This window comes from Pogoniulus pusillus, chromosome 3 (genome assembly GCF_015220805.1).
Source record: "Pogoniulus pusillus isolate bPogPus1 chromosome 3, bPogPus1.pri, whole genome shotgun sequence".
Classification (NCBI taxonomy): domain Eukaryota; kingdom Metazoa; phylum Chordata; class Aves; order Piciformes; family Lybiidae; genus Pogoniulus; species Pogoniulus pusillus.
The window spans coordinates 7,010,694-7,033,745 of record NC_087266.1 but is presented as its reverse complement, the minus strand read 5'-3'; the positions used below and the strand labels follow the sequence as shown (position 1 = coordinate 7,033,745).

The following is a 23,052-nucleotide window of genomic DNA, read 5'->3' as shown; positions in this document are numbered from 1 at the left end:
AGGCAGTGGAGCTGGTTTTGGTTCTAGGGCATTGGGCAGCATCATACAACAGTCTCTTTTGATCCTCCTAGGCCATCGTGGTGACAGATGGAGAGAGGATTCTCGGCTTGGGAGATCTAGGAAGTTACGGCATGGGCATCCCAGTGGGGAAGCTTGCCTTGTACACAGCTTGTGGTGGAGTTCACCCACAACAGTGTCTCCCTGTCCTGCTGGATGTTGGCACAGACAATGAGGTAAGACTTAATGTTTTCCCATAAATCTATCAGAGGGCAGAAGGGAGTGAGATTAAGGCTTATCTGAGCCAGCTCCCTAAAAGTGGATGCAAAGCCAGAGACGCCTGAGATGAGACAATGGCTAGACCAGCACTGCAGGGATGTGGGCAGGTTTCATTCCTATTTGATGCTCAAGAAACGTTTGCTCTTATGAGGGAACTGGAATAAACACTAAATAGCTGCATGGTCCCCTGGTGAGAAGTCTTCAAAAGTGTTGCCAGTTGGAACTGAAGGTTCAGCTCCACCCTTTGGCCTTGCAAGGTGAGCTGAAAGAGTTTGTGCAGGAAATCCCAGATTTATTCTTCACTGGTAATTAGGAGAAAGCAGGCAGAGAGCTGTGTCTGCAGAGAGGTGACTCTATTCCAGAGAACGGAGAATCCCTGGTGGGTGGTTTGGGAATGATTAATTCCAGTCTTTGGTCAGGCTGCAGACTTGACTGCACATGATAACCAGAGAAGAGGGCTCCATCTGTTTGCAGGTTTTTGCCTTGTGACTCTGGCTCAGAAAGGCCAAAGCACAACATTTTAGCAATGCCAGAATGGACATCTGTGAGGAAGTCCTTTATGAAATGAATATCCTATAGTTATTTGTGATGGCCTGGGCTTGTCCCTCTCTGTGAAACAGACTTGTGCCTCACTTGACCCCAAGAAAACCAAGCACGTGTTTGTTGAGAGAAATAGCAGACCTGGGGGATAAGAAGTTAGAATCTGTGTCTGAAGACAAAATGGTACTGACATTTTCAGGCATCCCTGTGCTCACTGGAAAGCCAGATTTTTATGTGCCATTTTCACTCCAGCCCCAAGGGTTTCACACTTGGAACACTAGGAAAGAATGAAAGCAAAATAAGTGGCCACAGATGACATCTGGGATGAGATTCCAAACTACCTCTTGTGTCTCTGGTCACAGGATTATTTTATCCCTTCAGTACAGAGGCCTCTCATGGACTGACAGAATGTAGGGTGTGCTCAGCTTGATCTGTGCTCCTTCCTGAAAATGGCAACAGTTGGGTTTGGACCCTCTAAGGCTAAAGCAGAACATCACAGTATCACAGTATCACCAAGGTTGGAAGAGACCTCACAGATCATCAAGTCCAACCCTTTACCACAGAGCTCAAGGCCAGACCATGGCACCAAGTGCCACATCCAATCCTGCCTTGAACAGCCCCAGGGACGACGACTCCACCACCTCCCCGGGCAGCCCATTCCAGTGTCCAATGACTCTCTCAGGGAAGAACTTTCTCCTCACCTCCAGCCTAAATCTCCCCTGGCGCAGCCTGAGGCTGTGTCCTCTCGTTCTGGTGCTGGCCACCTGAGAGAAGAGAGCAACCTCCCCCTGGCCACAACCACCCCTCAGGTAGTTGTAGACATAAGTCTCAGCCTCTCGCTTCTTGAAATTTCCAATCAATAGAGCATTGTACTTTGACTCTTTCAACTCTTCCTTCTCCTTGATCTCTTCCTAATCCTCCATGCTGGTCTGCACACCACTGAGTGTTTGCACACTCTGAGCCCCCCAGCTGAAGCTCCCCTCCAGAGGGACCTGAAAGTAAGTGCTGCTCTTCCCACAAGAAGCTTCTGACCATGCCATGACTGTTTCTATCCCAGCATCGAGGGGACATTAAAATCCAAAGTAGCACCAATGCTCTTTAGGCATTTCCAAGGGTCAGATGTGTCAGGAAAAGGAACTCACAGAGTCACTTGGCCCCTTTTCTTCTGCCCAAGTGTAACTAGCTTATGTGTCCAGGAACTTCTCTGTGGAGGCAATTTCACATCTGGGATTAAGATATAACAGTTGCTGTTTTCCAGCAATATGAACAACATAGATAATTGGTTTGAGTGGCTTTCTTAGCTGCAGAAATCCCATTTAGCTGAACCCTAATGTCAAGGCTTAGGGCTGGGCTGACCACTAAATTATTAATTTATGAATTGGAAGGTAAAACTAATGAAAATAATAACAGTCAAATGAAATGTATACAAATATTTACCAAAGCAGTGTCAAGCCCAAGCCTCTTGATGGCAATAAGTCACCATCCTCACTGCTGCTGTGACAGGCACTGGGGAAGTCACAGACTCAAATGCAGATAGGAACTGGATTCAGGAACTCATAGGTTAGGATCAAAGGCAGAACAGACAGAGCCCTCCTTGCATACCAGCCGTTGAGGAAGAGACTTGACCCTTGTGATTTGTCAGCTTATACTGAATATGGCGCTCATAGAATGGTCAATTTAGGGTCACTTGTCCTGTCCACTCCTCCCTGAAGGTGCAGCATTTAACTTCTGCACCCCCAACACAGTACACAAGGTTTAGCAGTGACCTTGCTCTGCACACCAACCCTTGGAGATAACACTGAACATGGAGCACTACCACTAGTAGAAGCAGGCACTGTCTCTGAAAACAAACCATTAACTTCAGCAAGTGCAGTTACTTGGATAAAACAGAGCTGAAAAGTAGTCACCAAGCTAAACTTCTTCTAAGTCATAGAATCAACCAGGTCAGAATAGACCTCCAAGATCAGCCAGTCCAACCTAGCACCCAGCCCTAGCCAGTCAACTAGACCATGGCACTAACTCATGCCAGGGCACCTAAGTGTAGAATCATAGACTCAGTCAGGGTTGGAGGGGACCACAAGGATCATCTAGTTCCAACCTCCCTGCCGTGGCCAGGGACACCCTACCCTAGAGCAGGCTGCCAACAGCCTCATCCAGCCTGGCCTTAAACACCTCCAGGCATGGGGCCTCAAGCACCTCCCTGGGCAACCCATTCCAGGCTCTCATCACTCTCATGCTGAGCAACTTCCTCCTCACACCCAATTTGGATCTCCCCACCTCCAGCTTTGCTCCATTCCCCCTTGTCCTGTCACTGCCTGAGAGCCTAAAAAGTCCCTCCCCAGCTTTTTTGTAGGCCCCCTTCAGATACTGGAAGGCCACAAGAAGGTCAGCTCAGACCCTCCTCTTCTCCAAACTGAACAGCCCCAACTCTTTCAGTCTGTCCTCACAGCAGAGCTGCTGCAGCCCTCTGAGCATCCTTGTGGCCCTTCTCTGGACACACTCCAGCACGGTCACATCCCTCTTGTAATGGAGGCTCCAGAACTGGCTGCGTGTCCTAGTAGCATTTTGCCTCCTGAGTAAATTTGTTTCTCAGTGCAGAAATAAGACATCTCTTTTAGGCACTCATCCTGTTCTTCTCAGCCTGTCACTCGGTGATGATTCTAGAGTGACTGGCAAACAGAGGAACCTCAGGAGTAAATGGAGCAGCTGAGTTGTATTCTTAGCATTAGTCCCCAGCCTTTCTGACAGCTCAGAGTAGTTTGTATGCTCTTTTAGCAAAGTAGTCTTTCCTGATTTTGTCATTTCTCAGCTTGCCTAGGAGAGGATGTTATACTCCATGACCCAGCCTCAGAGCAGGTGGTGCTACAGGAGCAGTCAGGGTAGTCCTGCAAATGAGTTTGCTTTCTGCTTCATGGCCCTGAAGGGTTAATGTATCGAAACTCAGAGGAAAACCTCTTTCATCTTTCCTTCTAGAGAACAGCTGTGGCTATAAAAACAAATGTAATTTTGGCATACCTGACAGTATTCAGGGCCCACATGGCGGCAGGACAATAGGTTTGAGAAGCCTTATCCCCTTCTCATGTGAATGATTCAGTTCCTGAAATCGGAAGGGAAGTAGAGTGGCTTTGCAGTGACTCAGGGAGGTGCTGGCCCTCCTGTCTCCTGCTGCTCTTTGTCCTGTGATTTTCCCCAATATATGTCCTATTTCCATGCTGACACAGTCATTTCCAGGTGGCTTAGGGATCCTGACTGATTGAACCAAACCTGGCATGGGTTTATTTTCCTAAGAGGAGCCAAAAAATAATCTGTCATATGCCAGTACCTTGGCTGGACACCTACACATAACTGAGGTGAGTGCTAGGTAGGTGCAGGGTTTGGGAATGTTTTGGCATCTGGTCACTGGTTCTGATCAGCCCTGGGCTGTCACTTAATAGCCTAAAGGACACATGTCAAGTTACTTCAGATGGTCTTCATTGCTCAAAGTACTGCTTATGGTCAACAGCTTTTCTGGTAACCTCAGTGCTGAATCAACAGTAAACACTCCCCATATAAGATAAGTTTTATTCAGCAGCCATAAGGCTCTTTCTCAGGAAGTCTTGGTAGAGCTGTAGAGCTCCATTTCCTATGAGTTTCAAGAAGCATGAATCCCTCTGACTTATTTACACAAAAAGCTAGTCCATGGAATCATAGAATCATAGAATCAGTCAGGGTTGGAAGGGACCATAAGGATCACCTAGTTCCAACTCCCCTGCCATGGGCAGGGACACCCTACCCTAGGTCAGGCTGGCCACAGCCTCGGCCAGCCTGGCCTTAAACACCTCCAGCAATGGGGCCTCAGCCACCTCCCTGGGCAACCCATTCCAGGCTCTCACCACTCTCATGCTCAACAACTTCCTCCTCATGTCCACTCTGAATCTCCCCACCTCCAGCTTTGCTCCATTCCCCCTAGTACTGGCACTCCCTGGGAGCCTGAAAAGTCCTTCCCCAGCTTTTTTATAGGCCCCCTTCAGACACTGGAAGGCCACAAGAAGGTCACCTTGGAGGGTCCTCTTCTCCAGACTGCACAGCCCCAACTCTTTCAGTCTGTCCTCACAGCAGAGCTGCTCCAGCCCTCTGAGCATCCTCCTGGCTGTAGCTTCTCACTGAAACGCTTTCTACTCAGGAAGAGCTGCATCGTAAACACAAGTAATACAACCACACCAGACAAACTTTTTGAGTAGGCCAGGACATAAATCTGTGTTCATCCATGGAAGTGAAGATGTTAACAGACTTGCTTTGTGTCCTAGGCTCTGCTGAGTGATCCACTCTATATCGGACTGAAACACAAGCGGGTTCGTGGGAAACAGTACGACGAACTGATTGATGAGTTTATGCAGGCAGTTACCAGCAAGTAAGTGGGATGATGCACATGGCTCCTCTGGGCTGCTTCCATTTAAGAGCAAACCTTGCAACTCGTGAAATAAGCAGTAGTATAATTGATTATCAAAGCAAAAAAGGGGCATTTAAGTGCATCTCTCCTGGGTGGTCTACAAATTACTCTTTGTGCTTAAGCACTCCGTGTTAAAAATATTTGTCCTCAGAGAAGTGAAATGTGACTGATTATATATAAGCATTTCCTGTCCATATAGGCCAGAGCTGTCAAATGGATGCCCTATGGGCTGGATCTGGCCTCTATCGTGCATTTATGAGCCTCATTCAGCAGAGGCAGAACCTAAACTTTGGTTTGTTTGTATTTGGTAAAGGAAGTTGCTCTCTTTCACCACTGTGAAGGAAATCATCTAAGTGGAAATGGCATGTGATGTCTGTGTGAGTCTGCAGACTGCCTGGCTGTTGCTCTCTCACGAATAGGAGCTTCCTTGCTGGCATTTAAGTCTGCAAAGAGCAGAGGCCAGGATCGTAAGCATTGTCTTTTTAATGGTGGGACAGATCAAGTGCATGGTTCCGTTCTTATTCACTAGCTGGGAGTAAGTAAAGTCTCTGATGTGGCAGGGAAGAGCAGAGTCTCAACCTCAGCTCTGTTATGTGCAGCTCTTGCACTGCATTGAGTTCCTCTTTCTGATAAAATCTATTAAAATCTCCATGACTATCTGGAGAAGTTACCATAAGAATGAAAGTGAAAACAGCTGTTAAATCCAAAAAAGAATATTAAGAAAGCCCTAAGCTCCTAAGTAGCTTTTTCTGTCTTTGCTAAAGCAGCAGATGAGATTGATAAAGAGTAGCAGAGAGCTGCAGCCTGTGCCTGATTAATAGGCAGCTGCCTGCCTGTGTGCTGTAGGGTCTTTTCTTCACAGGAGCTGTGCTTGATCTTCCTCCTTTTTGTGTCTCCAGCTGGCTGCATGTATGTGTGTGTTCCTCCACACGTGGAAGGGAGTGAGTGGTACATCTGTCATCGACTCACAGTTCATCCTGTCTCCTTTGAGGCAAGAGCCATCACATAAGGACAACAGCTACCCATCTGCTGAGGAGCATGTCTTCACACACACTCCAACTGCCCACTTGGATAGGAAATAGAGACTGAAATGATGAGGATTCAGCATTTCATTCAGCCACAGCTGACAAACCAACTTTTGAGGGAAACGAGTGTGTCATGGAGAATTTCAGCATCTGTTGATGTGGTGGCTCTGTGCAGCAGTGCTGCTAAGTGTGATGGTTTGGGTGTTTCCTACTCCCCACACACTTTGGAAATCACCCAGACTAGACTCAGCCAGCTCTGGAAATTGAATGAAGCTTATATTTAAGGCTTAGCACAATATACAGGCAGATATTCACAGTATATACAGTTATAGACAGAAATATGCAAGTTGAAAGGTAATACAGAAACACAACAGCCCTCCCAGAAACCTGAGTCCCCAGGAGGGGCTCCCAACCACCCTTCCACCTTCTCCCACCCCTCTCTACCTTATCCCAGTCCCAAGGAAGAATGGAGGTTCAGCCAGGGGGTTATGAAGCAAAGTGGATTATCAGAGAGACAGCAGAGAGTCTAGAGAGAGATGCAGCTCAGAGCTCCCCAGCAGGAGAATGATTCCCTTATCTATGTTCAGATTCTTGTTCTTATACCTCTCAGCAAGCCTATGAGGGAAGTAGACATCACCATTGTTTCCCTTCCACAGCCTGTAATCTAGTTCTTCTCACCAAAACATTCTAGCTAGCTTCAAACTAGCACACTAAGAGAGGAGTCTCTCCTTTGCTGTTCAGCAGTGTGGTGTAGACATGTCCTGTACAATGGCCAGCCAGTACTTCAACCCAGCCAGCTGCAGTTGCCCACTTACTGGGTGAAGATACTTGCTAGTGATACAGCTCCTGTACCTGTGGGTCTGAACACAGTAACACAGCCTTGCCTGTTGGATTGAGGCTCAGGGGTGACCTCATTGCTGTCTCCAACTACCTGAAGGGAGGCTGTAGCCAGGTGGGGGTCGGTCTCTTCTGCCAGGCAACCAGCAACAGAACAAGGGGACACAGTCCCAAGTTGTGCCAGGGGAGGTCTAGGCTGGATGTTAGGAGGAAGTTGTTGGCAGAGAGAGTGATTTGCATTGGAATGGGCTGCCCAGGGAGGTGGTGGAGTCACTGTCCCTGGAGGTGTTGAAGCAAAGCCTGGCTGAGGCACTTGGTGCCATGGTCTAGTTGACTGGACAGGGCTGGATTGGACTGGATGATCTTGGAGGTCTCTTCCAACCTGGTTAACTCTATGATTCTATGAAAATACCCAAGGATGAGTGCAGAGAAAATAATTTTGTGTTTGGGCTCTGTTTTGTCCCTTTATATTTGCTAAGAAAGCCTGGTTGAAATGATGTTTGGTTACAGTGTAGTATAGTGTTATATGAGGTCTCTTCCAACCTGGTTGGTTCTGTGATTCTATACTAGAAACTTGTGAGTTTCCTTGGTGGGCAGGATCTCTTGGAAGCTAGAAAACTGGTAAAACACAGCTAGGAATAACAAAAGGCTCTACAGGTCAAAAAGATTTAAGAGTTGTCAGCGCTGATTTGCAGGATTTTAGTTTGTTTTGATTGCAGTTACTAATTAATTCTTCAAGGAAACAGTTCTACTTCCTTCTGGCCAGGACACCACAGGGATATTGCAGTGTTGATGTTGATGACAGAATGGGAACAATAGAATGAGAACCCAGCTGATGGTTTCAGCCGTGACTAATTTGGCTGTGGGATTCATGCTTGTGGTGTTAAATGCAGAGCTCATAGCACCCACTAGTCCTGCACTGTCAGTGACGGCGGCAGAGAGGCAGTTCTTCTCTGTGCTTGGTGCTGGAGAGGAAGGGTTGGCTGTTATTTTCCTGTCTTTAGTTTACATGAGCTAATCTCTACACTGAAAGGAGAAGACGCTCAGCCATGAAACAATGAGCTCTTATCTCGTGAGGAGGTGATGTCATGTCTAATGTTTTCATCCAAGTAGTGGGAATCAAGTTCCTGGGGCCCCTCTCCCAGCTTTTCTAGTTCTCAGCCACGATGAATTGCTTGAACATAGCCTGAAAAAGTTGTGTTTTTTTACAACAAAGTGGGGCTGGGAAATTCCACTTTGCACTTCTCCATTCACATCTGTAAAGTATTTGGAGATCCTTGAGTGAAAGGAGTTGTTACCCTGTAATATCATCCTGACCACCAGCAGACTTTAAAGCGGTGTTGGAGTGCGATCCTCTGTAAGCTCTGGGCTGGTGAACAGTCCTGCTAGCAGCCTGGGTTTGGCACACTTGCATGAAAGAGGTTCATTTGCTTTCAAGTTTCCACTGGAATGACTGGATGCAACCCAGTAGGAGCTCTCACTTCTGTTAAGAAAGGAAGCAGAAATTGTTCAGGAGGTCAAGAACGTGCTGCTTTATTGTAGCCTGCTTCCATGTGCAAGGAAAGCTGTGAGTACAAACTGCTGTGATCTCCAGGCTGCTGTGCTTGCTTATGCAAGCCTGTGATGTCACATCCAAATTCAGTTCTTTGGTGAAGAATCATATGAGTTGACACAAATCTATTGCAGTTTGAGGGTTTCCTTCAGCTTGATGTTCGTGCAGAAATTCTGTCTACTTCCTGAGGGTGCCTCAGCTTCTCATGGAGACCATTTGTCAGGTTCACTGCAGGAGTGCCTCCTACTCTGTCAAATCACTGCCTGCTCGAGGGACATTTGTCATTGAAGTGGAATGTGTAAGAGCCCACAAGAAAGCCAAGGGAGTGGAGATTTACTTTTCTGATGCAATAATAGTATCAAACAGATGTCAAATTTCTATAGCTTGAGACCCCTACAGTCAGCAGAAAGGGCTCCTGGTCTCATAATAGGCATCTAGTAATGAAACGAGCAGAGTGTCAGAGGCTTCAGAGGTGGCATTTACAGTGTTTTAAAATCAAATCAACTTCTGGGCAATTTTAGAAAGAAAAGCCCTTTTCTGAAACAGCTGGATACATGTCTGTGTTTCCCTGCTGCCCAAAGTTCCATTCATTACTCTTTCACCTAAAATACATGAAACGACTGAGCTCTTTAAGCAGGGCTCCAGGCTAAGTATTTTGTTCCTCTTGGGAGGCAACTGTGTGCAAAACTTGGTCCATTGAGCCTAGCCTGGAACACAGCCCTGTGAGGAGAGGCTGAGGGAGCTGGGAGTGTTTAGCCTGGAGAAGAGGAGGCTCAGGGCAGACCTCATTGCTGTCTACAACTACCTGAAGGGAGGCTGTAGCCAGGTGGGGTTGGTCTCTTCTGCCAGGCAGCCATCAACAGAACAAGGGGACACAGTTTCAAGTTGTGCTGGGTGAGGTCTAGGCTGGATGTTAGGAGGAAGTTCTTCACAGAGAGAGTGATTTGCATTGGAATGGGCTGCCCAGGGAGGTGGTGGAGTCACTGTCCCTGGAGGTGTTCAAGAAAAGCCTGACTGAGGCACTTAGTGCCATGGTCTGGTTGACTGGCTAGGGCTGGGTGCTAAGTTGGACTGGATGATCTTGGAGGACTGTTCCAACTTGGTTGATTCTATGATTCTATGATAGGTCCCCTCTTAGCTTGACATCATAGAATCATAGAATCAGTCAGAGTTGGAAGGGACTACAAGGAACATCAAGTTCCAACCCCCCTGCCATGTCCAGGGACACCCTACCCTAGGTCAGGCTGCCCACAGCCTCGGCCAGCCTGGCCTTAAACATCTCCAGGGATGGGGCCTCAACCACCTCCCTGGGCAACCCATTCCAGGCTCTCACCACTCTCATGCTCAGCAACTTCCTCCTCATGTCCACTCTGACTCTCCCCACCTCCAGCTTTGCTCCATTCCCCCTAGTCCTGTCACTCCCTGATGCCCTGAAAAGTTCCTCCCCAGCTTTTCTGTAGGCCCCCTTCAGATACTGGAAGGCCACAAGAAGACCACCTGGGAGCCTCCTCTTCTCCAGACTGAACAGCCCCAATTCTTTCAGTCTGTCCTCATAGGAGAGCTGCTCCAGATAACAGAATTAGATAACATTAGGTCATCTCTCCTAATTTAGGTGTCTAAAGTCAGACATGTAAATTAAAGTTTGTCACCTTAGACCATCTTCACAGAGCTCGTGGAGCAAAAGGCATCTCCAGAAGTTTTGTCTGCTTGTATTTTATATTTAGAGTAGTTCCAATAAGTTACTAGGTCATGCCTCTATTGCCCTGTTGCCTGAGCAAGCAGCCAGAGTTATGTAGCTCAACCTTACACAGCCAACTTTAAGATATGTAAAGGTAGTGGAAGAAATCCCATTCTGTGCTGCATTTTCTTGGCTGAATTCCAGTGCAAGTAGCAGCTCTTTGACCACCCTTTCCCTTTGCAGTAACAAAGATTCTCCATCTTGTCTCCTAAACCAGAGGGGTTTTTAGCATTGTAGCATATTAAAGCACTTCTGTGCTCCAGACACAAGTTGGCCACATTTTATTTTTGGATGCTACCCAAATACTTTGTAGAGTGCTTTGAATTCCTTTGGGATGAAACAGGTTACACAAATCTTGAGTTACTGTGCTGTGGAGGGAGGACAGTAGATCTGACTCATCATGTTGATACTCACAAGGATGTTGCTGTTAATGTCCTCAGCAGCTGTGTTGTTCATTTTCCTCTCTAAGTTTAACCTCTGGCCAGTCACATCATTGTAGAATGGAGTGCTGTAGGCAACCACCAAAGTGCTGTTAGCAAAGAGCAGTAAGCACTAACTGCTGGATTTCTAGTATAGCTCAGTGTGGCCACTGCCTAATTCATGTTTAATTGCAGAGACTTTGAGCAGCACAAGTTCTTTAAAGTCCTCTCAACACACCAGTCTTTGAGCACTGGGATTTGAACATAGAATCATAGAATCAACCAGGTTGGAAGAGACCTCCAAGGTCATCCAGTCCAACCTAGCACCCAGCCCTATCCAATCAACTAGACCATGGCACTAAGTGCCATCATCCAGAGATTTTAATTGTGACTCTTCAATACTTTTTTCTTTCATTTAAAGCATCAGGTCTTAGGGTCTTGCCACGATCACTGCCTGATCTGGTGAGTCTGGGCTGTGACAGTGCTCCAGGGTAGCTGTGGGAGCTCATGAGAGCTGTCCTGGGCTCTGCCCTAGTAGTATATATGTAGTATTTAGAATCATAGAGTCATAGACTCAAGCAGGTTGGAAGAGACCTCCAAGATCATCCAGTCCAACCTAGCACCCAGCCCTAGCCAGTCAGCTAGACCATGGCACTAAGTGCCTCATCCAGGCTTTGCTTCAACACCTCCAGGCACAGTGACTCCACCACCTCCCTGGGCAGCACATTCCAATGCCAATCACTCTCTCTGCCAACAACTTCCTCCTAACATCCAGCCTAGACCTCCTCTGGCACAACTTGAGACTGTGTCCCCTTGTTCTGTTGCTGGTTGCCTGAGAGAAGAGGCCAACCCCCACCTGGCTACAGCCTCCCTTCAGGTAGTTGTAGACAGCAATGAGGTCACCCCTGAGCCTCCTCTTCTCCAGGCTGCACACCCCCAGCTGCCTCAGCCTCTCCTCACAGGGCTGTGTTCCAGGCCCCTCACCAGCTTTGTCACCCTCCTCTGGACACGTTCCAGCATCTCAACCACTTCTCTGGCAACCTGCTCCAGTGTTTCATTACCTTCACTGTAAAAAAATTCTTCTTTAAATACAGTCTGCATCTACCCTCTTTTAGTTTGAAACCACTGTCCCTTGTACTGTCCCAACAGGCTCTGATAAAACATCTGTCCCCATCGTGATCCTTCCCTAACAGCAAGCACAGAGAACATGACCCAAGTGTAAACACCAGCCCTCTTGTCTTTTAGAGACTAGAAGGTTTATGAAACTGGAATTTCTCATGGTGGAGAAATTAAGGAGCACAATGCATGTAGTTGTCATTGTCTCTTTGCTGACAGACACACTAGAAATGGAAAAGAATAATACTACTAATGAAAACATCCAGGGCCTGACTGCCCACAGTGAGTGCCAAGAAGAGAGCTCCTTGTGGCAGGAGCCACAGTTCTCAAATGCAGCATGTTTTGTCCTGCATCACTTTCTAGTTTAAAGCAGGCATGGCCCCAGCTCCAGGTTTCAGTGGCAATGGAAGGAAACCTGAATGGGAGGTATGCAAGGTGATGCTGCCTCTGTGTTGCTTACAGTCCCAGAAGAGGCTCAGGTCTCTCACACAGTGCAGCTATTTAGAACCTTTCTCAGCTGCCTGCAGCCCAGAGGTTGCTGATAGTTGCATTATTCATTCTCTGAGCTTCTCCCACTGCCCTATTGCATTATGTGACAGAAAAGATTACTTATAGCCCTTCTAGGTGTGCTAGTTTGAGCCTAGCTGGGATATTTTGGTGAGAAGAATTAGACTATAGGCTGTGAAAAGGAAACAGTGGTGATGTCTGCTTCACTCATAGGCTTGCTGAGATCACAGGATCACAGTATCATCATGTATAAGAACAAGAACACAAACATAGATAATACAGAGTCTCTCTCTAGCTTTTGGGCTGCACTTCTCTTTCTAACCTAACTTGCTGGCTGGCTAATCCTTCTGCTTCCTAACCCCCCTGGCTGACCCTCCAAACTCACCTTGAACGTAAGACAAAGTCTGGGTTAAGGTAGAGGGGTGGGAGCCCCTCCTGGGGACTCAGGTTTCTGGGAGGGCTGCTGTGTTTCTGTATTACCTCTAACCTGTATGTTTCTGTATGAAGCTGTAAATATTGTGAATGTCTGCTTGTATATTGTGCTAAGCTGTAAATGTAAAGCTTCATTCTTCCAATTTCCAGAGCTGGCTGAGTCTAGTCTGGGTGATTTTCTTAAGTGTGGGGTGCCAGGTAACACCCAAACCATCACATCTGATGTTACTCACAAAGCTTTAATGCAGCCTAGAGTTTTACAGGGTTCTGGAATTCTACAGACACAGAGCAGTTTGTTGCCTGGTTTTTAGAAGCAGCAGACTTGCCCTGATTTTAGTAGATCATTATGGGAAGTTTGCAGTTATTTCCTGTCATTTGACTCTATGGGTCACTAGTTGACACTGTGTGCTGGCTTCCTGCAAAGCAGCTCAGTGGAGAGGAACATTTCTGAAGCACAAAAATGTTCTATGTGAAATCACACTGCAAAACACTCCACCCATGGGATCATACAGGCAGGGTTTTTCTCTCATCTCTTGGCCCAGGTGAAATGAGCACTTGCTGATGTCTCTTTAACTGATGTCTCCTTGGCAGTCAGATTTTCTGTATCAGAATCAGAGAATTGAATCAGCCAGGTTGGAAGAGACCTCCAAGATCATCCAGGCCAACCTAGCACCCAGCCCCGGCCAATCAACTAGACCATGGCACTAAGTGCCTCAGCCAGGCTTTTCTTGAACACGTCTAGGAATAGTGACTCCACCACCTCCCTGGGCAGCACGGTCCAATGGCAAATCACTTTCTCTGTGAAGAACTTCCTTCTAACATCCAGCCTATACCTCCTCCAGCACAACTTGAAACCTGAGACTTGGAGACGCTTAGTGCCATGGTCTAGTTGATTGGACAGGGCTGGGTGCTAGGTTGGATTGGATGATCTTGGAGGTCTCTTCCAATCTGGTTGATTCTATGATTCTATGATCTAGCTTCATTTGCTTCCAAGCCTTCAGAGCTAGTCTGGTGATTTTATTTGGGGTAATTTTAAACCCATCCCAATTTTATTCTTAGCTACTCCACATTTCTGAGTGTATGGACCTTGGGAAAGGTGAGATCCTCACAGCGGTTACCGTGACACATTTCTCTTACGATATGTTTATCTCTGCACTAGCTACATTGTCCTGATAAAATATGTGCCTAACATCCTGTGTGGTGGGAAGACTTTTATCCCTTTTCATTGACAGGTATCTCTGTTTGCAGGTATGGCATGAATTGTCTGATTCAGTTTGAAGACTTTGCCAATGCCAACGCTTTTCGGCTCCTCAATAAATACCGCGACAGATACTGTACGTTCAATGATGATATTCAAGGTAAGGACTGGTAGGAGGATGAAAATTGTTACCTTCACCTTGTCATGAGGAAAGATGATGAAGGTCACGAGATTGTTTATTGTACAATACTCAATGTCTGGTAGATTTTAGAGTTTACAGATAAGCACTTTAAAATGTAAGCAAAAGCACAGCAATCTAAAGTGAAAACTGAGGCTGCATTATGGAATCACAGAACTTCAGGGGTCGGAAGGGACCTCCAGAGATCATCAAGTCCAACCTCCTTGCCAAGGCAAGATCCCCTAGGGTAGTTCACTCAGGAACACATCCAGGCAGTCTCCAGAGGAAAGTCTCCAGAGGAAGAGACTCCACAACCTCTCAGGGCAGCCTGTTCCAGTGCTCTGTCACCCTTACTGTAAAGAAGTTTCTCCTCATGTTGAGGAGAAACCTTCTGTGTTTCAGTTTGTAGCCATTGGACTTTGTCTTATTATTGGCTGACATTGGCCCCATCCACTTGACACCCACCCCTCAGATACTTGCAGACATTGATAAGATCTCCTCGTGGTCTTCTCTTCTCTAAACTAAACAGCCTCAGGTCTTTCAGTCTCTCTTCACAGGGCAGGTGCTTAAGTCCCCCAGTCATCCTCTGGGCTCTCTGCTGGACTCTCTCCACCATGTCTCAGTCTCTCTTGAACTGGGGAGCCTAAAACTGGACACAATATTCCAGATGTGGTCTCACTAGGGCAGAGTAGAGGGGGAGAAGAAGCTCCCTAAGCCTCTTGGGCACACTTTTCCTGATGCACCCCAGGATGTGATTGGTTCTCTCAGCCACAAGGGCACATTGCTGACCCATGCAGAACTTGCTGTCCACCAGGACTCCAAGGTCTTTCTCCATGGAGCTGCTTTCCAGCAGGGCAGCCCCCATCCCGTACTGGTGCCTGTTGTTCTTCCTCCCCAGATGGAGGACCCTGCACTTGTCCTTATTGATCTTCATGTGGTTTGCCTTCACCCAGCTCTCAGCAAGTCCAGGTCTCATTGGATGGCAGCACAGCCTGGCAGACTGTTGGCCATCCCCCCCCAGTTTTGTATCATCAGTGAACTTGCTGAGGGTGCACTCAATGCCCTCATCCAGGTCATTGATAAAGATACTGAACAAAACTGGACCCAGTACTGAACCCTGGGGAACACTACTGGCCACAGGCCTCGATCTTGATTTTGTGCCATTGATGACAACTCTGAACTCTGTTGTGGAGGCAGTTTTCAATCCACCTGACAGACCAGCCATCTATGCCACATCTCCTGAGTTTATTTATGAGGATGTTGTGGGAGACAGTATCAAAAGCCTTGCTGAAGTCAAAGTAGATTACATCCACATCTCTTCCTTTGGTCATGGTATCATAGAAGGCTCTTAGCTTAGTCAAGCAAGATCTTCCCTTGGTAAATCCATGTTGGCTGCTCCTGATAACCCTCTTTTCTTCCATGTGGTCAGAGATGGCCTCCAGAATGAGCTGCTCCATCACCTTTCCAGGGATGGAGGCAAGGCTGACTGGTATGTAGTTACCTGGGTCTTCCTTCTTGCCTTTTTTGAAGACTGGACTGACATTGGCTTTCTTCCAGTTGTCAGGCACCTTCCCTGTTCTCCATGACTTCACAAATGATGGAGAGAGGCTCAGCCACAACATCAGCCAATTCTCTCAGCACTTACAAGTGCAACACACCAGGGCTCATGGATTTGTGTGTCTTCAGCTGGCACAAATGATCTCTAACCCAGTCCTGACTGACTAGTGGAGTGTCCTCTTCTCTCCAGTTTGCTCTCTTGCTTCCAGAGACTGAGATTCCTGAGGGGCAGTCTTAGCAGTAAAGACTGAGGCAAAGAGGGCATTCAGCAGCTCTGCCATCTCTGCATCTTTGGTTACCAAACCTCCCATGTTGTTCAGTAGGGGACCTACTTTTTCCTTGATCTTCCTTTTGTTATTGATGTACTTCAAAAAGCACTTTTTGCTTTCTTTCACCCTACTGGCAAGACTCAGCTCCCTGCTTAGCCATGCAGGTCTTCTGCCTCTCTCACTTGTTGCCTTTTTTCAAGGAATACATTTTTCTTGAGCCTGGAGGAGGTAATGTTTGAATGTTAACCATCTCTCTTGGACCCCCTTTCCTTCTGAAGCCCTAGTCCACTGGATGCTTCTAAGTAGAGTTTTAAAGAGGGCAAAGTTAGCCCTCTTAAAGTCCAGGGCTGACATTTTACTGATCACAGAATCATAGAATCAGCCAGGTTGGAAGAGACCTCCAAGATCATCCAGTCCAACCTAGCACCCAGCCCTAGCCAGTCAACCAGACCATGGCACTAACTGCCTCAGCCAGGCTTTGCTTCAACACCTCCAGGGACGGTGCCTCCACCACCTCCCTGGGCAGCCCATTCCAATGCCAATCACTCTCTCTGACAACAACTTCCTCCTAACATCCAGCCTATACTTTCCCCAGCACAACTTGAGGCTGTGTCCCCTTGTTCTATTGCTGGTTGCTTGGGAGAAGAGGCCACCTCCCCACCTGGCTACAATGTCCCTTCAGGTAGCTGTAGACAGCAATGAGGTCATCCCTGAGCCTCCTCTTCTCCAGGCTAAACACCCCCAGCTCCCTCAGCCTCTCCTCACAGGGTTTGTGTTCCAGGCCCCTCACCAGCTTTGTTACCCTTCTCTGGACATGTTCCAGCATCAAAACATCTCTCTTGAATTGAGGAGCCCAGAACTGGACACAGCACTCAAGGTGTGGCCTGACCAGTGCTGAGTACAGGGGAAGAATAACCTCCCTTGTCCTGCTGGCCACACTGTTCCTGATCCAGACCAGGATGCCATTGGCTCTCTTGGCCACCTGGGCACACTGCTGGCTCATCTTCAGCTACTATCTACCAGTACCCCCAGGGCCCTTTCCTCCTGCCTGCTCTCCAGCCACTCTGTCCCCAGCCTGTAGCGCTGCTTGGGGTTGTTATGACCAAAGTGCAGAACCCTGCTTCTTTCTCTAGTGATACTAAACTCTAACATCTCATGGTCTCTACAGCCAAGATTACCTCCAACCTTAACATCTACAACCAGTCCTTCTCATTGTTTGTTAATTATCTTCAGGAATTTAGCTGCTTCACTACAGAAATATTGTCCAAGGGAGAAAACTGATCATCTGCTTTAGGTTATTAAGGTAATTTAGAGAGTTCCATTAATTTTCTATAATTTAGCTAAAACAATGATGATGCCTTAACAGATATGCAGGACTTTCCATTTCCCTGAGCCAGGTGGTCATTAGCTGAAAATGTCCCTCTATTGTTACAATCCTCCTTATGACATGTATAAATGAAAAGGTAAACCTGCTAATTTCCACTCCATGGATGCTAACTCCACTGTAATCTGAGAACTCATGTGCTCTCCCCTAGAGTGGTTAGCATAACTCTCCCAGGGTCCAAGAGAAATGAGAGCAGCAAGGCTGGGTTATTTACCAGCATGTAGTTATTTACCAGTATGTACCAGGCCCTGCGAGACTCGGCACTCAGCAGAACTGCTCACATGAGCACAGGGATACAAGCTGCATCCTGGTGGCATCCTGGTCTTAGGATGACTTTGCTATAAAGCAAATGCTGTTTGCCCATCCAAGTGCCTATAAATAAGCAGTAGCTCTCCTGTCAATGTCTTCATCTTTTCTTCTTCTGTCTAGTCCTGCTCACAACATGTAGAATTTCACGAGGTTCAGTGCTGGGCCCCATCCTCTTTAACATCTTCATAGATGATCTGGATGAGGGCATGGAGTCAGTCATCAGCAAGTTTGCAGATGACACCAAGCTGGGGGCAGATGTGGCTGGGTTGGAGGGCAGAAGGGCTCTGCAGCGGGACCTTGACCGCCTGGACAGATGGGCAGAGTCCAATGGGATGGGGTTCAATAGCTCCAAGTGCAGGGTGCTGCACTTTGGCTACAACAACCCCATGCAGAGACACAGGCTGGGGTCGGAGTGGCTGGAGAGCAGCCAGAGAGAGAGGGATCTGGGGGTGCTGATTGATACCCGCCTGAACATGAGCCAGCAGTGTGCCCAGGTGGCCAAGAGAGCCAGTGGCATCCTGGCCTGCATCAGGAATGGTGTGGTCAGCAGGAGCAGGGAGGTCATTCTGCCCCTGTACTCTGCACTGGTTAGACCACACCTTGAGTACTGTGTTCAGTTCTGGGCCCCCCAGTTTAGGAGGGACATTGAGATGCTCGAGCGTGTCCAGAGAAGGGCGACGAGGCTGGGGAGAGGCCTTGAGCACAGCCCTACGAGGAGAGGCTGAGGGAGCTGGGATTGGTTAGCCTGGAGAAGAGGAGGCTCAGGGGTGACCTTATTGCTGTCTACAACTACCTGAGGGGTGGTTGTGGCCAGGGGGAGGTTGCTCTCTTCTCTCAGGTGGCCAGCACCAGAACGAGAGGACACAGCCTCAGGCTGCGCCAGGGGAGATTTAGGCTGGAGGTGAGGAGAAAGTTCTTCACTGAGAGAGTCATTGGACACTGGAATGGGCTGCCCGGGGAGGTGGTGGAGTCGCCGTCCCTGGGGCTGTTCAAGGCAGGATTGGACGTGGCACTTGGTGCCATGGTCTGGCCTTGTGCTCTGTGGTAAAGGGTTGGACTTGATGATCTATGAGGTCTCTTCCAACCCTGATGATACCCTGATACTGTGTGATACTGTAATTATTTGCAGTTGATTGGGCTTATCTTCATTTGTACTTGAAAGAGACTGAAAGAAATGCCAGAGACATTTCTCACACAATACTGGCTCTTTGGTGAGCAAACTTTGCAGTGCTGCTTCTGCATCTGCTACTCATCCAGCAGTATTAGGCAGTATGTGTAACAGCTTGTTCACATCTGCCGTGACACACGAAGGAGTAAGACCCTGGCTTGTGGGAATATGGGTGGTGTGACAGGATGCATGGTCCTGCTCAGAGACACTCTCAGGAGAAGGGTTCAGAAGTAGAGGAGCTTAAGGCACTTCAGAGAAGGTGAGAGAGATTCTCCTGCACAAGAAGACTCATTAGGTGCCCTTGCCACCCACAAGAGCTTTCAGCAGAGAGAGGAACACTGCAAAAGGAGATAGAGAGGAGCACTGCAAAAGCAGATACAGTTTTGAATGGAGGAACTAAGAACTCAAACTGTTCTGGAGATGGAAAGATGAAGCCTATACTAAGAAGCCAATGATGTAAAGATTTATTCTGGGTAAGTTGCTCTCTCTGCAAGTGGAATAAGACTCAGCAGTTGAAAGCAAAATAGGCCAGGTGATGTGGCAGATCTGTGGGCCTTGAGGTTTTCTTGAGGGAACTTGAGTGAATTGGAAATGTTTCTTGGTGAATTGGAATGGTTTCTAAGATAGAAGAGAAAGAGGATATTAAAGCAAAATTCAAGGTCTTGAGTGGGAGGCAGGAGACTATTTTACAGTGTCTTTTTGGCCATAGTTGAATGCCTTAGACAGTTCCTGGAAATTACTTCAGAGGCAAACCACATCTAGGAGGAAACTGTAAAATAGCATTACCATAAAATGGACCTGGTCTGCTTTTCCCCAGGTTAGATGCCTTCCATGGTGCATGGGAGATGCTGAGTCCTCTGAAAAATGCACACAGTTCCACCTGTGAAAACAAGAGGACTTCACCTCTTACTGAACTCCCTTACGTTCTCAGATAAAGCATCTGGCAAGCACCGGTTTCAGTCATAGATAAGGAAAGAAATCCTGCCCCTCTATTGCACAGACAAGGGATGGGGCAAGGGAATCAAGTCACCATTTCAGGTTTTTTATGTGACTGTAGGAAATAGGGATTGCAAGCCAGGGTCCTAGTCAGGAATGAGTTTTGGGGACCTTTGGGAAGCTGATAGAACTTGTGTCTGCTCAACTCGCCCTGTTTTAGAGTCAGGTCAGGCTTTAATGAAGTTGAAGCTGGGATGAGTAGTCCAATTTATTCACCCCTCTGTATCCCAGATGACATGAGAAAGGTAGAAAGTGCCATTTTCTCACACCCTCCTAAGCACAGAATTACAGATTAATTAGGTTGGAAAAGACCTTTGAGATCATCGAGTCCAACCTATCACCCAGCATCATCTAACCAACGAAACCATGGCACCAAGTGTCACAGCCAGTCTCTTTTTAAACACTCCCAGAGACAGTGACTCCACCACTTGCCAGGGCAGCTCATTCCAATGGCCAGTTACTCTTTCTGTGAAGTGTTTTTTCCTAACATCCAGCCTAAACCTCCCCTGGTACAGCTTGAGACTGTATCCCCTTGTTCTCTCACTGGTCACCTGGGAAAAGAGACTGACCCTCACCTGGCTACAGCTTCCCTTCAGGTAGTCGTAGACAGCAATGAGGTCTCCCCTGAGCCTCCTCTTCTCCAGGCTAAATAATCTCAGCTCCCTCAGCCACTCACCATAGTGCTTGTGCTCCAGACCCCTCAGCAGGGGTTTTCCTCAGGCTCTCTCTTTTCTAACATTCTGGTGTTTTGTGATTCACCTACCTTAACAAAAATTGAAGAGTTCAGTGCAAATTGGGTTTTAAATGATGGATGGGAATCATACAAAGTCTTGTCTAAGCAACCCTGATTTGTGTTACTTAAGTCAGGCAGCAACAGACCTCCTGAAGCCTGAATTACCCCAGCTTCTGAGCCAGAATTGTTTTAAGTATATTGATTTGAAAACACATCTTAGGCACAAACAGTGCAAGTTAAGTCAGGGCTGAGCCACACTCATGTGAAGTCATTGTCCGTGGGTTCCTGGGACTCTGAACTCCATGTGCCTACACACAGACGTGGGAAGAAAGGATTAATTGCTCCACTTAATCTCCCTTGGGTCTCCCTCTTGCTGCCTCGGGGCCTACATGAACTGAAAGCAGTCTAAAATATTAAGGCCTGCCTTTTATTTTCTTTCTTTTTTTCCCTGTCACACAAATTACAGTATTGCCAAATCCATCTCAACCCCTCAGAATTAAAGTGACTCAGCCCTCTTCCAGTTGGAGCCAGCCTGGTGACGCTGAGTGGGACGCCTGCCAGGTACCACAAACTGGGATGAGGTGATTGCTCTTACTCTGAAAGCCATTAGCCTGGGAGCTAGCAGGAGCTGGCTCAAAGTGCCCGCCTCGTAGGAGCTCCCCATTGAGGGAGTGCTTCTCCTTCCTCTATGGGGGTGATGACATCAGTCCTTTCCCAGCTCTGTCTGGGTTCATGCAAGGGGCAACAGCTTCAGTTTCAGCTCTAGGGGAGAAAACTGATTGTCACTTCTTCCTTTTTCCCAGTAAAGTACCAGGGCAGGCAGTGAAGCAGGCATGTGAAGTTGGAGTGACACAAGAAAGCTTTAGGTCCTGCACTTTCCCTTCCTTCTGTAACTTTGCTCAACTTGTGATAAACAAAAAGTAAGACAGCTGAAGCCTTGATAGAGGCTGGGGGAGGATGTGATAGAGAGCAGCAACCTAGAGGTATTGGTGGATGAAGAGCTGGACATGAACCAACAGTGTGCACTTGCAGCCCAGAAAGCCAACTGTTTCTTGGGCTGCATGGAAAGCAGCATGACCACAGTTCAAGCAAGGTGCTTCTGCCCCTCTACTCAACCCTGGCAACAACTGTGTCCATTCCTAGAGTCCTCAGCACAAGAAGGACATGAACTTGTTGGAGTCAGACCAGTGGAAATAAAAATCAGAAGGCTGGAGCAGCTGTCCTGTGAGGTGAGACTGAGAGAACGGGGGCTGTTCAGCCTGAAGGAGAAAAGAGGACTCTGAGGAGACCTTATTGTGGCCTTTCAGTATTTAAAGGGGACCTATAAGAAATACAGGGACAGTTTATAGCAAGGCCTGTTGCAACAAGACAAGGGGTAGTGGTTTTATACTCAAAGAGGAGAGAGTTAGACTAGATATAGGGAAGCCATTTTTTCTGCTAAGGATGGTGAAACACTGGCACAGGTTGCCCAGTGAGGTGGTAGATGCCCCATCCCCAGAAATATTCAAGGTCAGGTTGGACAGGGCTCTGGGCAAACTGCTGTGGTTGAAGGTGTCCCTGCTTGCTGCAGGGGAATTGGACTAGATGATCTTTAAAGGTCCCTTCCAACCCCAACCATTCTGTGATTCTACCTAGGGCTCTGTGAAGAATCAGCAGGAGTTTGTGCCTGGGTTAAGCAAAAGTGGGATCAGATTCATCAACCTGTGATTGGCACTTGACACAGCTTGCAGAGCTGAAACATTTATGCTGCAACAGAAAGCCTTTGCTATCATTGTTACCTGATCAGGCCTAACAAAAGCATTATTCACTGTGAGAATGGCAGAGCACGAGGGCAATCTCTGCAGAAAAGCTTTGGGACTTTTATCCTTTGAGAAAGCCCTAATCAACAGTCTGTTGTGGAGGCAGGGAATTAACGTGGCCAAGTCAGGAAGTATGAAAAATAGAATTATTTTCTTTTCCTGCAACCCTACCCCCAAAACTATATACAAAATTAGTTTAGTTTATTAGCAGATTCCGTTTGATCAGGGGTATCTTACAAAGGGTATTCTAATCTAGCTATTTAGGAAGTCAGGGAATGGAACAGGCTAAGCTATAAACACAGCTTTACCCCACTATCAGTCAGGCTGAGCAGAAGATGAAGGGAAAGGCTTACTGACAGAAGGGAGATAGGCGCTCAGCAGCGATCCCTTACTGGATTCCTCTGCAGGAGCAGCCTTCTGACATTGCAGGCAATATGCAATAATAGAGATCCAGGCCACAGAAGTCCGAGGTGAGTCACAGAGCCACCAAACTCAGAAATGTCTCGAGCACTTCCTCCTGAGTGGGATGGTCACAGGACGATGCTGCCCTCAGAACAGCAGGGGAAAGCCAAAAACTGATAGGGTCCCCA

At 47.5% G+C, this 23,052-nt stretch overlaps 1 protein-coding gene across 2 annotated transcripts in view; it reads left to right on the top strand.

Moving 5' to 3' along the window:
* The window catches only part of ME3 (malic enzyme 3), a 156,931-nt gene that overhangs the window by 115,654 nt on the left and 18,225 nt on the right, over positions 1-23,052 (top strand). For both annotated transcript variants that reach the window (XM_064169615.1, XM_064169608.1), the window contains exons 5-7: positions 72-233; positions 5,103-5,206; positions 14,120-14,229. In XM_064169615.1, coding sequence (XP_064025685.1) covers positions 72-233; positions 5,103-5,206; positions 14,120-14,229 — 376 coding nt within the window. The remainder of the gene's footprint in view (positions 1-71; positions 234-5,102; positions 5,207-14,119; positions 14,230-23,052) is intronic.